Source organism: Falco biarmicus, chromosome 20, assembly GCF_023638135.1.
Source record: "Falco biarmicus isolate bFalBia1 chromosome 20, bFalBia1.pri, whole genome shotgun sequence".
NCBI lineage: Eukaryota > Metazoa > Chordata > Aves > Falconiformes > Falconidae > Falco > Falco biarmicus.
The window spans coordinates 2,310,059-2,326,077 of NC_079307.1; the positions used below are offsets into that span (position 1 = coordinate 2,310,059).

Consider the following 16,019-nt stretch of genomic DNA (forward strand, 5'->3'; position numbering starts at 1 on the left):
TGGGACAGGGCTTTTCATTCACATGTCAAGAAGGTGAAGGGAGATCTGGTCCCACCAAGGGGATTGCTCAAAGCAAGCAAACCTCTGATGAGTCTGGCACAGTCCCACAGCCCCCAGTCCCCCCTACTCCCCCACAGTCACCCCAGGTGTCCCCAGCATCCCGGGACATACAGCTGATACACGTCAGCTTTGGGATTTCCCTAGGGAAAGAACTCTCATCCACTCAGTGGCCACACAAGCTCCATTGGCATCCAGAGGCGATCAGGCAACACCCGTCTTCTGGCTCGTCCCTGAGCCAGTCGGCAAGGCATGGGTCCCAAAGTCTCGCGGCAGCCAGTCCCACAGTAGGGAAGCTTGTTGAATGTTTTCTCCCAGTTGATGGGGTGGAAAGGTGCAGCATCACATGGGGAGCTGGGCGTTGCAGCCTGCTGCCCCAGCCCTGCGTTTTTAGGGCAAGATCGTAGCCCTGCTGGGAGATGCCGAGGGTCGTGGCTCCTCCTGCTCTTGGTCCTCACCGTCTCTGTCCTTTGATGAAGACATTTTGTCTGTGTCACACGCCGTCGAATCGCAATAGGAGCAAACCACCCTTAGGAGCGTGTCGTCTGCAGAAGCGTCTCTTGCACGGGGGTAGATTTAGTTGTCAGAGCAGGCGTTGGTATAAGACAATGGAGAAGATGCCGGGAACAGCTCAGCCACTGGAAAGAGGCCTCCCATCACACCACTCCTGCTGAACGTAGGTGAGCGATGAGAGCAAAGCCGGTCCTTACCCTGGAGGGGCTCTGTCAACAGGTACGTGCTCATCGGTGGCTGGGGGACAGAGGTGGGCAGGACTCGGGACCCATCAATGGAGCCACGAGGCCACTTCGCGGGCGAGATGCATGGGATGGGGCGAGGGATGGCCTGAACGGCAGCAGGCCCCCAGTCAGGGGGGCTTGAAGTGTTTGCCAGCACAGGGGGTGATTGAAAGAGGCTCCAACTAAGCATCAGGCGAGGCTACAGGAGCGACACAGGTCTCGGGAGCCCTCCCAGCTCAGCGCGGTGGGTGCCGGGCACTGCGTCCCTCCCCAGGGTGTGTGGGGTCTGTGAAGCAAAGCCCCGAAGGTACAAAGTTCGTCAAACTTTATTGATACACTGCACAATCACAACCATCTCTTATTCTTGCCGAATTAGAAAAGGTTACAACTACAATGTAACATGCACAAATCTCAGGTAGTATAGCCACCCTTGGAATACAATGATCGACGGAAACTCAAGACTGGCCGTTGCGGCCGTCGGCAGGAGTGACCCGGGAGCCACGCTCCCCCCACCCTGGGTGCCCAGTCGCCCCTCCAAGCATCCAAACGCAAAGAGCAGTGGTTGCGAAGGGCTCCGCTGCCCGGGCGAGCCGCGGTGGGGCCGGCCTCAGACAGCCAACACGTTCCTCACAATGGCACGTTACATGGCACGAGAAAGTCGAATACCGCCCCAGCAAAGGACAGGGGAGCCGGCCCGACCCGGGGAGGAGAAGGATGGGGCGGGGGCGGCCCCGGTGCTGGGTCCGCCAGCCTCAGCGTGCGTCGTGGCCTCTTGTTGTTGCCTCTGCTCTCCGATATGCCGTGGCCTCTGGCCCTGTATAGCTGGGGCTAGTTCACATTTCTGCTGTGGGGACAGAGAAATTTGGGGCTGGCCTGGGAAGGGGCATGGGGAGGGGTGGGGGGGTCATTGCAGGGCGGTGAAGACCAGCGAAGGCAGCGGGTCAAGGCATCTCCTGCGCCCAAGGGTACTTTTGGAGCAGGCAGACGGGAAAGGATGTGTGTGTCACCATGCCGGCTGAAGACAGCACCATCCCTGCTCTGCGAAGGTGCCTGGGGCCATGGGGTAGGACCCGGATCACTGCCAGTGCCACCTTTCTGGGATGCTGGTGGAGAAGCGAAGCAGGACCGTAGGACACAGTCGCCCAGGGTGCCGTGCCAGATCCCTGCCCACCAGGTAAGCCAGCGCATCGGGCTAGTGCCAGAGTGGCTTCTCCCTTGGGCCACGTGGATTTTGCCCATCAGCTGTGGTACAAGTTGAACATCCCAAGTGTGGGGGCAGGAGCGTTCATTGAGATTTTGTAGCTGTTGCTTTTTTTTGGGTGACAGCCTTGTGGCACATGCCAGTTGGCACGAGTCCCAGCAGCATGGCAGGAGCAGGGATGAGGAGAGGGCACAGCTGCAGAGAGGGTGGGGTGGTGGCCCATTGTGGGCTTGGGTTGTTGGGTTTTTTTTCCTCTCTTTCTTGTGCACCCAGGACTATTAGCCCCAGCTTCCTCGGGACAGCAGGGCAAGGTTTTGGCAGCAGCTGAGTTTGCGTGGGGAAGATGGCGTGTGCATGGCCATTGCTCTTAAGCCACCTTGCTTATGGAAGGAGAAGGAGGTGCAAGGCATGGGGGAGCGCTGGGCCAGGGCAGGGGGGTGCTTTGTGTGCTTCTTAGCGTGTTGCTGTAGAGTTGAGTCTCCCTGTCACAGGCATAGGGTCCGGCACCGCATGTGAGTTTTTGGGAGCAGGATAGGAGGGTCTGTGCCTGGACCACTGCCCCAAAGCATTCCTGGACAGCCATGGAGCGTCGGGAAGGCTCGGGGCTGTCACCATGAACAGAACGAGGGGACCGTGGTGTGGGGCACTGTTGAACACGCAATTCTGTACGCAGGGAGGTGACGCGGCTGCAGCAGGTGGCAGGGAAGGGGACAGAAGCTCCCAGGGTGGCTGGAGGAAGCAGAGGGCAGTCTGGGCGCATCCATTTTGGTGTCAAGGCATGGCACAGCAGGAAGGATCAGCCAGCAGTAAGCTAGGGGGTCGGAGCTGTCCTCATCCCTGCCGTGCTGGCACAGCAGATCGATCGAGCCTCCTCCACAGGGTTGAACGCATTGGGCTTTCCTCAGGCAGGGGCACGTGGTGGGCATGAGGAAAGGCAGAGTGCAGACGCTGCAGCTCAGCATCGGCTCCTGTGTTTTTACTGTCCCTTGGAGAAGCAGAGATGCTTGGCTGAATGGTAGGGGGAGGCCACACTGGGAGACAGACCAGGGAGGTGTGGAGCAGCTGAGGTGCAGATGTCAAGGCCAGAAGCGCGTGGTCCTGGCCCCTCCGGGTGTGCACAGATGGGTGCGATGCCAGCTCCATAGCAAAAGGGCCTTGTCACCTGGTGTTTTGCTGTGTCATTCAGTATCTCTGCCCAGTGTTGGTGGTGCTGTGCTTTTGAAGTGCAGGTTGGAAAGGGCTTGGAAAACAAGCCTGGAGGAACCGCCCTGACAAGTGCTGGCACTGCATCAGGGTGAGAGCCACAGGGCAGCCCCCCCTCCCCATTAGGGGAGCAGCAGTGGGGCGAACAGGAGGGGCAATGGCCTGACTGTCTGACATGGCAAGCCAGGATGGTGGGAAGGCTGTAGTCCCTGTAAGGCTGGCAGCGGTCCCCAGGGCTCACATTCCAAGGAGAGCAGCCTCGTGCCCTCAGGAAGGGGAGGTGGGAGAGGGGTAAGATGTTATCTGGGAGAAAGAGTAGCAGGAGGTGGATGACCCTTGAAGGACAACTGGTTGTGTCAGACGACCCCCTCGGAAAGGGTGGGTGAGCATCGTGGTCAGGCGGCCCCGTGGGGCCGCACTGTGGCCTTGGGGAGAGGGAAGAGCCTGGGAATGGAGGCAAGGCTGGGCGACGTGGAGCCGGTGATGTCAGGGTGCTTAGAGAGGAGCTTTGGTGGCGAGAACTGACATTCAGGACCGAGAGGGCTGAAGGCAGAGCCAGGAGGCTTCAACCTTGGGGTCTTTTTGGGCATAGGTGGCTTAGTGAGACGACGAGACGGACATCCCCGGCTACGGCTCTGGGCGGCACCCGCCCCGACGACTCTGCACCCCCTACGTCGGAGACGAGGGGGCCATGGGGAACCCCATCCATGCCGGACCGCATCCCCAGGGCGACGGTGGCGGGTGACAGTCTGGTGGCACGTGGTGGGGTCTGTACAGCGTAACCGGCGGTGAGAACGATCCCGGCACGCGGGAGACGGAGCCATCCTCGGACGCTTGGCGCCGCCGCCCGTCCTCCGGCGCATCGCCCGTCCGACGGAGAGGAGTCCCCGGGCGGCGCGGCGGGCCGAGCCCGCGGCGGGGGAGAGGCGCGGCGGGGCCTCCCGGGACCCTCCGCTCCCTTATCAAAAGTTGAGGAGGAGACAGGCGAGGAGGGCGGCCCAGAGGCAGAGGCCAGCAGCTGCCCGGGACGCTGCGTTGCCACCGTCGTGCACTGCTCCAGGCCCTGTGCAGGGGAGAGAAGAAAAGGAAGACAAAGAACAGCATTAAGGCCAGTGCTGAGTGGATGTGAAGGTGCAAAGGGAACCCACCTCCCCATCGTCCCTGCCGTCCCCTTCATGTCCCACCCCACCCTGTGCCAGCCACCCCCCCAGGGCTGACGCTTGTCCATGGTTTGGAGAGCGTTGTTGGTGTTGGCATGGGGGCCAGGCGGTCTCAAGGAGGTAGGCAAAGAGCTCAAGGGACACTGAGGTCCTTGTTTGAGGAGGAAGATGCCCAGGGCAGACAAGTCTGGCCCCACCACGCTTGGAGGACACCCTCCTCGGAGAGGCCTGTGCAGCGGCAGGCCATGCACAGGAGCCTGCCCCGCAGGTATAAGCAGCCATGCCGTGTCCATGCTGGGAAACAAGGGTCCCTCAACCATCAGGAGATGAGCAGGACACGGCGTGGGGGCTCTGGATGGGGGACACAGTTTAGTTGGGAGTGTCGTGTCGTTGTGCAGTTAGGTCTTTAGCAAGAGGGTGAGGACGATGTGGCAGGCAGTGGCAGGGAAGGCACCGGTGAGGCAGGAGGCGGACCTGGATATTCTGCCCATGCAGTACAAGAGTCACCGTGTGGGTAGTGACAGCTGAGGAGAGCCAGGAGGATGGATGGCTGTGAGTAGGTGATGGGGAGCGCAGTGGTTTTGTTACTCTGGGTGTATGTCAGGGTGAGGAGCATGCTCCAAGAGAACCCCAGCACCTCACGTTTTCCTGGTCCCAGGCAGCAGAGTTAGCGGGTGACACGGCACGCTTGCGTGCCCTACGCCGCAAGTCAACCCTTGGGAAGGGCCAGCGTGGGAGCGAGCCTTGCTGAGACCCACCGGCCAAGTCTGGGGAGAGGAGGCGGTGCCACCGCATGTGTCCGTAAGTCAGGCTGGGCAAGGAGGCATCACCCCACGCCATGCATCTGGCAGGCACGGAGCCCAGCACAGCTGGGGCAGCCAGAAAAGCAGGTCCCCAGGGGAGGCCCTGCAGGGCCACCCCACCAGGTTCTCCAGGGTCTCAGCGTTTGGGGTGCTGGAAGGGGTGACTGGCCAGTGCAATCGCAGTGGGCTGATGTGGGATTTCTTCCTGTCAGGCAGGTGTCTAGGGCAGTCGGGGGAGCAGCGGTGAGGCAGAGCGGCTGGATTCCCTTTAACACGGTGGAGGGGCCAGGCTGATCGGCGAGGGAGGCTGCCAGGACACCCGTCATGCAGAGGAAGCCTGTATTTGGTCAGTGTGTCTATGGCCACGGACAGGACATGAGTGACAGCGGCGTGCTATAGAGCAACGGAGACATGGCACTGGGCGAGGCTGGGTGTGCATGCAGGTGGTGGGTCACAGCATGGGGTGCAAATACAACTTCATGATCTGGCGAGATGCAAAGAGCCATGCGAGAGGTGCTGGGACCAGAGGGGATCGCCACCTCGGCACGCAGGAATGGCACAGCTCGTGGCCGGTAATACTCGCTGTTGCGGGAGACGGCAGCATCCGGATGCGTGGAGTTTCAGGTACGCAGGGACATTATGGGGTCACGGGCGGGGGTGATCCTCAGCAAGCAGGCCAGGCACAGGACACAGGAGGGTGGTCACTGGGGGTCTGGAGCAGAGGTTTGCTGTGTCTTATCAGGTGAGGGCTGTTACTTGGGAAAGATTTGGGCTGGCTGGCACACGTGGGTGCCACTTGGGATCAGATGAGACAGCTGGGCAGAGCAAGGGAAGCGGGGGGGCCCAGAGGAGAGACTGGGCACAGGTCCGCCTGCACTCCCTATGCCTGTGGAGAGGCAAGAGGAGATGACGAAGGATGGAGGGATAGGGACAGAGTAGGGGCAGGGACTGGGACAGCCAGGTAGCTCACGGGGCATGCTGCAAGCCCAAGATGCCCAGTGAGGAAGATCAATAAACAGATGCTGAGAAAGAGGCAGAACAAGCGTGGGTTTTTGGCTAGGCAGATCGGTAGATGGGCCTGTGTTAAGTACAGATGTACAGGGAGGTGGCCACATGGCCTTGGAAGGTGAGGAGGGTGAAAGGGCTGAGAGGGAGGGTAGATCCAGCAAAGAGTGAGGAAGAGGAAAGGAAAGGTCATAGCAAGTTCTACTACTGACTGCCCAGCCAGGATGTAAGCACTGATGTGTTATTCTGTAGGCACTTAAGAGATATGTCTAGACTGGTAGCCCTTGTGTTTCTGGGAGATTTCAACTTCCCAGACATCAGCTGGGAATATTGTACCGCTGTGATGAAGCAGGCCTTGGAAAATCTTGAAGTTTGTAGGGGAGAACTTCTTGGCACAAGTACTCAGGGAACCAACTAGAAAAACGCCCTTCTGGACTTTCCCTTTGTGAATAGAGAAGGAGACTCATCACTCACAGGAGAGGTGATGGTAGGCAGCTGAGCCATGGCAATGAGGAAATGGCTAAGTTTAAAATCTTCAGTGTCATGAGAAAAAAGGACAGCAGAGTTTCTCCCTTGGACTTCAGGAGAGCAAACGCTCAGTCATTCAGGGAGTTATTAGCAGAGTCCCCTGGGAAGCTGCTTTCGAGGACTCAGGAGTCCATGAGCGCTGGTCAGTTTTTAAGAAGTGCTTTTGAGAAGTGTGGGAGCAGGCGATCCTGCCGTGTTGTCAGTTGAGCGAGCGGGGTGGAACACTGGCTCCCCTGTTCTCCCGTTCTTCTTTCCATTGGCCCTTTCTGTTTCCCCTTGCCACAGTCTCACTCCATCCTCTGCGTCTCCCTTTCCTTTCTCCCACCCACTTCCCTGTCTTCCACGGGTCCCTCTCATTCCTATGTGCCGCATCCCCCTCTTTTTCTTTTTCCATGTCTCTCTGCTTGTCTGTCAAGTCCCTCCCGCTGTCTCCCCAGTTTCAGCCTCCCAGCATCTCTCCCCTTCTTTGTCTGCCTCGCCCCCCATCACAACCTCTGTTGCTCTGCCTGTTTCTCCCTCCCCTTCTAGCTCGCTCTCTCGACCTGAGCATCTCCCTGTGGTTTTGAGCTGTCTCTAACTCTCTGCATCCGTCCCTCTTGTGCTCGCCGTCTATGTCTGGATCCCACTCTCCCCCCTGTCCCTGTGTCCACCTTGGCATCTCAGTCTCCCCTTATCTCACTGCTCCCCTGCGTTCTGTGTCCCCCTTCTTTTCTCGGTCAATTTGTCTCTCCTGCCCCTTTGTGTATGTCTCCCTCTGTTCTGCCCCTCCTTGCTGCCTCGCGGTGGGTCTCCTCTTGCTATCCCACTCCGTCTGAGGACCTCTTTCCATCGGGCCACCTGAGCAGCCCCCCATTTGTTTCCCTGCATCTCTGCCCCTGGGTCTCTCTGTGTCTGTCTCTTTTTCTTCCTGTGTCTCACTCTCCGTCTCTCTTTCTATGTCTGTCTCCTGGTTTTCCCTCCGTCCCTCTCCCTTGTTCTTGCCCCCTCTTCTGCCTTGGCCCCTCCCTCTCCCTGGCTCGGAGTGTCTCCCTCTGGCTGCCTCACTGTTCCGGGTCTCTCTCTGTCTTCTCCCCGCTCTGTCTCCCTTCTCTTTGTCTGCTTCACAGTCACGGTCTGTCCCTCACTCCCTGTGTCGCTGCATCTCCATCTCTGACTCTTTCTGTCCTGGCTTATGCCATCTTTGTCTTTTTTTCTCTCTCTGTCTCATTCCATCTCTGTCTTAGTATCTCTCCCGTCTTGTGCTGCAACCCTCTTGTTATCTAACTGCCTTTCCCTCTGCCTTTGTTTCTCTACCCATCTCCCTGCAATGCTCTGTATCCCCACATCCCCATCCTCGTCTCTCGGAGCTCTTATCTATGTCCCCACGTTGTGCCATCTGCACCCTTTTCTGTGCATCTCTATCTCCCTCAGTGGTTTGGTTTCCTTCTACCTCCTGGTCTTTGTGCCCGTCTCCCTCTCTCTGTATTTCTCTGCCTCCCAGTCTCCCGGCTGCATGCATCTCCTCCCTCTCTCGCGTTCTCAACCCCCTTTGCTGGGTCTCCCTCTTAATGTCTGTCCACTGTCTCTCACTTTATCCCCTGGTGCCCTCTCCCTCTTTCCCCAGTGCTTCCCAGCCTGCCCACCCTCCCTTCTCTCTCCCTGGCTGGTCCTTGTTTATTCTCCTTTTTCTCTGATGGCAACCCTTGCTTGTGCCCATGCATCTCCTTCCCTCCCTGTGTCCTTTTCTGTGTGTCTCTCTGTGCCTCCACAGCCTCCCCCCCTTCCCTGTCCTGCCCACTGGTGCTCTCCCCTGCTGCTGCATCTCTCTCTGGCAGTTCTCTTGGTCTCCCTGTGTCTTTCCTGTGCTCCATCTTCCACACTCTATGTTTCCCCTTCTCTTGCTCTGCCTCTCGGGTGTCTCACTCAGGTTTGTCCCCCTTTTGGTTTGTCTCACTCCCTTAGTTTCTCAATCCTGTTTTTACTGTCCTCTCCCTCCCTCTGGGGTCTGGCGATGTCTCTTAGAGGCCATGTCCCTTTCTGTGTCTGCCTAAGTCCTTTTTTTCCCTCGTGGTGTAGGTGCTCTTCTCCCAGGCTCCATCTTCTCCATCTCTTGGACTCCTTCTCTGTGCCTCACGTTGCGCTGTCCACCTCCTTTTGTTGGCATCACTGGTGCCCCCCCCGGTCTCCTCATCTCTGGGCACGTGTTCCTTCTGTTCCATGGGGCTGTCCGCCCCTCCCCATGACACTGTCTCTCTGGCCCCCAGTTGGCCATCTTGGCATGCTGCCCTCCTTCCACTTGCACCTCTGCGTCTGTGTGTTTCCAGTGCTGCCCCCCCCTACTCCACCCTCTCCCTGTGCTTGTCTCTTGCCCTCTCTCTCTCACCCTGAGAGTCATCCTCTCTCCCCTTGGTTGTTTGTCCCCTCTTTCTTTCTAATCTAACCATTTCCCTGTCTGTGCATCCTCCCCTCAGCTCCCAAGTCTCCTTTTTGTATCCTCCCGAGTACCCCAAATCTGACCATTTGGCATCTGAGCATGTTTTCCCCATTTGCCAGCTCCCCTCTCTTCCTCCTTTCTAGGCCTTCTGCTGTCCCCATCTCTGACTGTCTCTGCCGCCTTTTATGTAACTCTGCTCCTGTCTGTCTCTGTTGCTCATTCCCCTTCTGCAAGTCTGTCTTTTTTATGACTCCTGTGTCCTCCTTGGTGTCCTTCCCGGCATTTCTCTGTCTGTAGCACTCTTTCATTGTAGCTGCTGTGGTCTCAGTAGCTAAATCTTGCTCTGTCTCTGTGCCCCCATCTCACCCTCTCTGGGCGCCTGTCTGCCTATGTCCTTCTGACTTGGTCTCTCTCTCCACTTCTCTCTGTCCCTCTCTCCTTTTGTCCTCTGCCTCTCCCTCTCTGTTGCCGTCCCCCCCCCCCCCCCTTTCTCTCTTGCCCTCCTCCACGCCCATCTCTCTCCCTGTGTCTCCCCCTCCTCCTTCTCCCCAGTTTCTCCTCTCTTTGCATGTAGTTTTCTTTCTTTGATTCCCTGACTCTCTCCCCATCTACTTAGTGTCTCTCTTGCAGCCTGCCTGACTGACTTAGTCTCTGTTGTGGTCTCCCAACCAGGTGCCCATCCAATAACTGTCTTGTGTGACCCTGGATAAATGTGTCTGGGTGTCTTGTGGTGGGTGCACAAAGGAGCAGGGAAGGTGAGATCCTTTTTTTTTACTGGTAGAGGGTGCTTGGTAGGGAGATGAGTTGTTCATCAGCATTTGGAGGGAGGGAAGCAGGTCACAACCCACCAGCTCCTCAGCGACTGGAGGATGCAGTTGGTCATTTGCTTGTAAAGACTCGTTTGCTCACACATCAGGGATCAGGCCTTGGTGGACAAGCCATCCATTTACTAAAGCAGGGCATCGCTCTCGGCCCCACACACATCCCGTGAGGTGGTACCAACGTGAAACCCGAGGGTGGAGTAACTCCCCCGGTGACCCCATGGCCTAGAGAACAGGAGCGTCTTTGGCTGCTGGCATCCCTGCGCACTCCAGAGAGGGTCCTTGCCCCTCAGAGGAAAAGAGCACCTCCCACCCATTGCCTGACCGCTGACGTGATCCCCAACGTCCTCCCGGCAGAGCCCTGACACACATGGACAACTGCAAGACCTGCAAGGACACAAGAATGCACGGAGGGGGCACATTGGCACCAAGACCATGAGACAGAGCCTCTGAGAACAACTAGAAGGGCACGCTCAACAGCAGAGGAACAGACGGAGCGCCAGCAGGAGAACAGAGGAGGTGTAGGCAAGCAGGGCGGGTGAGAAGAGGAGATGGCCAACAAGAGAAGGACAGAGTGAGGAAGAAGCCCACGGCCAGAGGGAGGGACATGGAGAAAAAGGCAAGGCATGAAACACCCAGACACAGAAGATGCTGAGAGCCACCAGCATAGACACGTGTCCAGAGGCAAAGAGAAAGCACCTACAAACAGATGTGGCAGCACCGTGGGGATGACCACAAAGGGGTGCCAAGAGGGTAGCGCTGACAAACACCCCCCGAAAGACCACAGACCTCAACCCGCTGAGGCAGAGTGAGACAAAGACCCACGTGTCACAAACCACTAAAGAACAGCACAGCCACCTTGAGAGAAACAGCTAGGGCCACCCCACAGTGACCACTGGCAATGGTGCTCACATGCCCAGCACACATGGAGGAGGCTGCCCAAGGTGACGTCCAAGAGACGGACAGGCACAACGCGTGCACTGGGACCAACCTGCACGCTCACACAACAGGAACAGGCTGAGCCACAGAGAGAGGACTGCAGGAAGATAGACAGGTGACACACACCATCCAAGACAACCGGGAGCCTTGCAAGATGTGAACGAGGGTGCTCTGTGCTGCTGCAGACCCAAAGCACACATGCACGTGCCTACAGCCACCCAGAGACCAACACAGAGCCTTGTTACCACACAGAAGACAGGCACAGACACACCGCTAGACAGAGGTGGTGCCCGACGATGCAGACGCACACGAAGCAAGAGGCACTGAGACTGGATGCGATGCAGGAGGGCTTCAGACCCACAGCAATACACTGACAGACAGAAATTGGGACAACCAGATGCCCTGCAGTGAGGGGCAGCACAGCTGAAGGCACGGACTACATCCCAAGACACCATCTGCAACCGGGAAAAAGACCCAGAGGCAGAGAGGGGAGATGTGGGCAACACCACAGTGAGCCACAGAAGCCAGTGGGGAGATGCCTCAAGACTCCACACTGTAGGTGTGGTGGCCCTGGGTGTAGCCATACACCCCTATGCAGGCACACTCAACCCTGGCCACACGCCCTGACACAAGCAGTCCAAAGAACCCACGCTGAACCCAAGACAGCCACATAAACACGCCCAACACACACACACCCCCCGCCCCGGACACACTGCCAGGCACCTATGATGAGATGATAAGCCACGGCACAGCCTGGGAGACACGTTGCCAGCAGACTCTCACATCTACATGGGAGATGGGGAGACCAGTGTGTGCAGGTCTAAATCAGAGTGAGAGCAAGGGTGCTGGTGGGACAGGAACAAAGAAGCTGGTGGATGCAGAAAGGTGGCCACGAATACTGGGGTGCAGCCTCCAGTGCCTTGAGACTGCCACTCTAGCCTAAAGGAACTCTACCATGTGGGGACCAAACCGTCACACTTTGCTCTCCAGCAACCCCCTAGCACATCCCTACCCCTTAAACAGACACACAGACGCTAGGGACACACCAGTAGACGCCTGGCACCATGTGGGACTACTACCCTGAGCCTCCATGGAGGAAACACAGCCAGCCTCCCCAGTGCGGGTCAACCCCTGCATGCTCACACACAGTAGTGTGGGGTTTTTTTTACTGAAATAAAGTTGGGGTTTTTTTCCTGATGTCAGTTATCTCCTTCTAGCACAGCTCCTGCAACAATATCCTTCCAGTCAGCGCCACAAACGCAGCTGACAACACGGGATTTCTTTCTCTGTCCTCATGCAATGCTTGTGCCCTCCCTGTCCCACCCATTTGGCAACATGAGTGGTGAGGGACAGACGGTTGCATTCAGCCTCCCAACTGCAAGGCTGTAGCACACACCACACCGGGACAAATGGCAACCCACACCAGACCACAACACGACCCAAGCAGGACAGACTGGCCCAGCGCCGAAAACCATACAATGGGTTAGAACACAATAGATCAGCCCGTATCAGAGTTCACCTGATCGATCAAAACACAAGAGGAAAGACGAGAACAGAACCTGACAGTCTAGACCCAAAGAAAAGAGCCCGGACCAGGGCAGATGAGAACGGATTAGAATAGAACGGCCCGGCCCCTAACAAAACAACATAGATTACAACAGAGCAGACCCAAACTCAACCGTACAGAATCCAACAGAATAGACCAGAGCCAAAACCCCTGGAGCCAAGCAGGACAGGTCTGACCGCAATGGAACAGGGCAGGGCAGGCTGGTGCAGAACAGAATACAGCAGCACACAACAAATTAGGGTCTGTGACAGCCCCCTCAGCTTGCCAGAAAGCCACAGGGACGTGCCACAGCTACACATCGCCTTCCTCAGTGATAGCTGCCCAGTCTGCCACTCCTCAAACACCGTGCCGCTGCGGGCACCCGACGCGAGCTGCCCTGCTGTGGCCCTCCACGCCTACAGCGCTCAGCCTGCTGCTGCCACTATAACACAACTGCCGGTAGTCCTGCCAGTCCAACACCCGGGACAAACCCCACACCGTGCACCCGAAGCGCGTGCTCACCTGGCCCGGGCCCCCTCCTCGGCCCTGTGCTCCAGCGATGCCGCAGCTTGGCCAGGAGCCTCTTCTCCGCCTGCGGCTCCGGCTCTGCAAAGACGAACGGCTGCCTGCCAGCTGACTCTGCTGCGTGCCCCTGAACACCCGTGAGCGCCGTGCCCACCACTGAGCACTGCCCAGCTGTGTGAGCCCGCTGGGGCCAATGCAGATATCAGCTGCTGCATCCTCTCTGCGGGACCTTGCCACCCCATTTGGCATCTCAACAGGCCAGCAACACTAAATACAGCCAGCTCCACTCCATCGCCGGCTGCCCGCCCACCTCGCTGCCTCCTCTTCATCCTCCTCTGCCTTGCTATAGCTTGCTGCAAAAAAACCAGAGCACCTACCATACAGGATGATGCTGGCATTGGTGTTGCCCAGCTTGTTCGTGGCCACGCACGTGTAGTTGCCATAGTCCTTCTCCGAGACGTTGAAGAAGGTCAGTGTTGACAGGCGGCCCTTGCTCTCGATCCGCACGCCCTCCAGCCCGTTTGCTAACCTGTGGGGAAATGTGGATGATGGCACTCTGCGACATATCTTGCCCTCTCCCCAGGCACCCCCTCTCTTCCCACCAACCAACACCACTATACAGCCACATGTTGTCACCAAGACAAGCCCCAACACGCTGCCCGAAAGCACACCACGCTCTCCATCCCGTAACTCATCTCCCTGCCTGACTCATGTGGCCAACATCACCCCCTGCAAGCCACAGCCACCATCCACAGAGAAAGCCCCCTGGGACCCCCTCAGCCTTTAGCTAAGCACTCAGACCCACGAAAATGAATTAATCCCAGCCTTTCTCCACACTTCAGCCCCCAGGCTGGTGTGGTTCCCCACCCCCCAACCCGCTATGCCCTCCCCTCTGCAACCCCTCACCTGGTGTCCTCTTTGAACCACTGAAACTCCGCCATGGGGACGGCCGAGGCCTCGCACTGCAGGATGCCCTTCTGGCCCACCGAGGCGCCTGTGTTCTTGGCGTTCGAGATGTACGGCGGGTCTGCGGAGACGCCGTACTGCATCACTCTGGGCCACGCATGCCCACCCCGCCACAATTCCCCCGTCCCTTCCACTCACAGTTGACGGTGACTTTGACTTTCCGCACATCCGGGACAGCCACGTCGTTGACAGCGCTGCACTCGTACTCCCCGGACTGCTCCCGCGTGATGCCTGTGATCTCCAGGTACTCGTCCTCGCTTACAAAGCCCTGCCCTGGGAGACGTCCCGAACACATGGCACCATTGCCCATGGACACTGGGACCTGCCCCCCCCTTACACCCTCTGCCTGGATTCTGCCATGCCCTATACCCAGGACGCCTGGGACATCCTGTAACAAGCATCATCACCCCCATATCAGGGCACATCAAAGGGCCAGCACCTCCACCCTCCACAACAGACAGCAGCGGACTGTAGGCCATCTTTGTACCACCCTGGCCACCTCTATAGGGACATCCATCCATCCCACGTGGGCTGGGTGAGACCCCAGCTCGGACCGAGATGGTTCAGCCACCAAGCCCTGAGTGTGGTCTCACCTTTCCCAGAGAGGTGCCGCCACGTGACGGTGGGCTCCGGTCTCCCGAAGGCCAGGCACATGAGAGTCACGCTGCTGCCCTCGTTCACGGTGATGTCAGATGAGATGTTAACAATCTGGGGGGGAACTGCAAGACAAAAAGAAGAGCAAAGCCACTGTCAACACACCAGCTCACCACACCCTGCCAGGAAGCCCGGGCAGTGAGATCTGCCCCATCACTGGACATCGGTGTCCACCCCATCACCCTGTTTGGTTGCCAACCCTGTGTCTCCAAACCAGCACCTCGGACCGGAGCAGAGCACGGACCCAGGGCATGAAGGGGTGCCCCTCCCCGTGGCTGAGCCCCCGATAACCAGCTCTCGTTATGGCCCATGACAAGGCTCATATTTTAGCATATTTATTAAAGCTGTTTAAATTACTGAGCGTCTGCTCCATTCAATACCGGCCACAGTGATTTATATTACTCTATCCCCAGATACTCCATCTAATAAATAACTTGGCAATCTCCACACCCATAAATATCCCTGGCCCCGGCAAAAAGCAATTAAAGCCCACTCGCCAACGCCGCTTCCCAGCACTCTGGGCCATCGGATGCAGCCCCCAAAGGGTCTGTACCCCAGGGAACAAGTAAGGCTGTACAAAATGACCTGCCCCAAGGTAAACACCACTCGACAACACCAGAAAGGATGCCCCGCACCCCCTCCCTGAGCACACCATGTGCCCAGAGCCCCAGCTCATGTGGCGTCGCACACCCAACCCTTGTGCCAAGGGCTCTCCCACAGCACTGGGGTGATTGCCTGAAAAATACTGTCGCTGACACTGGCACCACCTGGAAGGGGACATGAGGGCTGCTCTGGTGTCCTCTCGCCCCTGAGGACTGTCCAAGCCAGGGCTCTAAACTGACCAGGCTGGGTAAGGGCAGAGGGATGCCCAGCGGGGCCAGCGCTACATCCCCTGCAGCGCTCGGTCCGTAACCGCCAGGCTTTGAGCCTCACCAGGCTTTAAAAACCCAACACCCTGAGCGAGCCTTTTGCTCCCAGGCTTGGGAGAGACGGCACAGGGGGGACAAGCCGCAGCAAAGACGTGGCGCAGTCTCTGTGGCCTGATGGACCCTGCAAAGCAGTAAATTTCCCAGCAACTTGACACATTAATATAGAAGTACAGTCTTGTTATAGCAGAGGGAGATTGTCCGAGTCCTTCAGGGGAAAGCAGCAATCCGAAAATGAAAAGTGTGCCCTGGCAACTGTTGGGAAATGTAGTTAACACTTGGAGCAGGGCTGGCCAGCTCTGATGGTGTGGCCCCAAGGAGCTCCACCATGGGAAGGCTGCCGATGGTCCTTCCTTGCTCAGCCAGGGAGATGACATTATGCCCTATTAGCAGCATCCTTGCACTTCTCCCCTCCATTAACAGCATCTCAAAACAGGTACCAGGAACATCTAAAACCAACAGCATCAAAGACAAGCCGCCCCACAACTGGGGATTTGTCACCCGCTCACAAGCCTGCAAACCAGACCTCCTCGCA

General features: G+C 57.9%; 1 protein-coding gene across 5 annotated transcripts in view; it reads right to left on the reverse strand.

The window, feature by feature from the left end:
- Positions 1-1,104: 1,104 nt before the first annotated feature.
- The window catches only part of LOC130141742 (opioid-binding protein/cell adhesion molecule homolog), a 305,372-nt gene continuing 290,457 nt past the window's right edge, over positions 1,105-16,019 (reverse strand). For 3 of the 5 annotated variants that reach the window (XM_056322894.1, XM_056322897.1, XM_056322893.1), the window contains 6 exons: positions 14,498-14,623; positions 14,043-14,177; positions 13,845-13,965; positions 13,316-13,467; positions 12,936-13,019; positions 1,105-4,261 (listed from right to left, as the gene is read on the reverse strand). In XM_056322894.1, the coding sequence (XP_056178869.1) occupies positions 4,161-4,261; positions 12,936-13,019; positions 13,316-13,467; positions 13,845-13,965; positions 14,043-14,177; positions 14,498-14,623 (719 nt within the window). In that variant the 3' untranslated portion in view covers positions 1,105-4,160. The remainder of the gene's footprint in view (positions 4,262-12,935; positions 13,020-13,315; positions 13,468-13,844; positions 13,966-14,042; positions 14,178-14,497; positions 14,624-16,019) is intronic. The other 2 variants (XM_056322896.1, XM_056322895.1) reach the window with 1 other exon arrangement.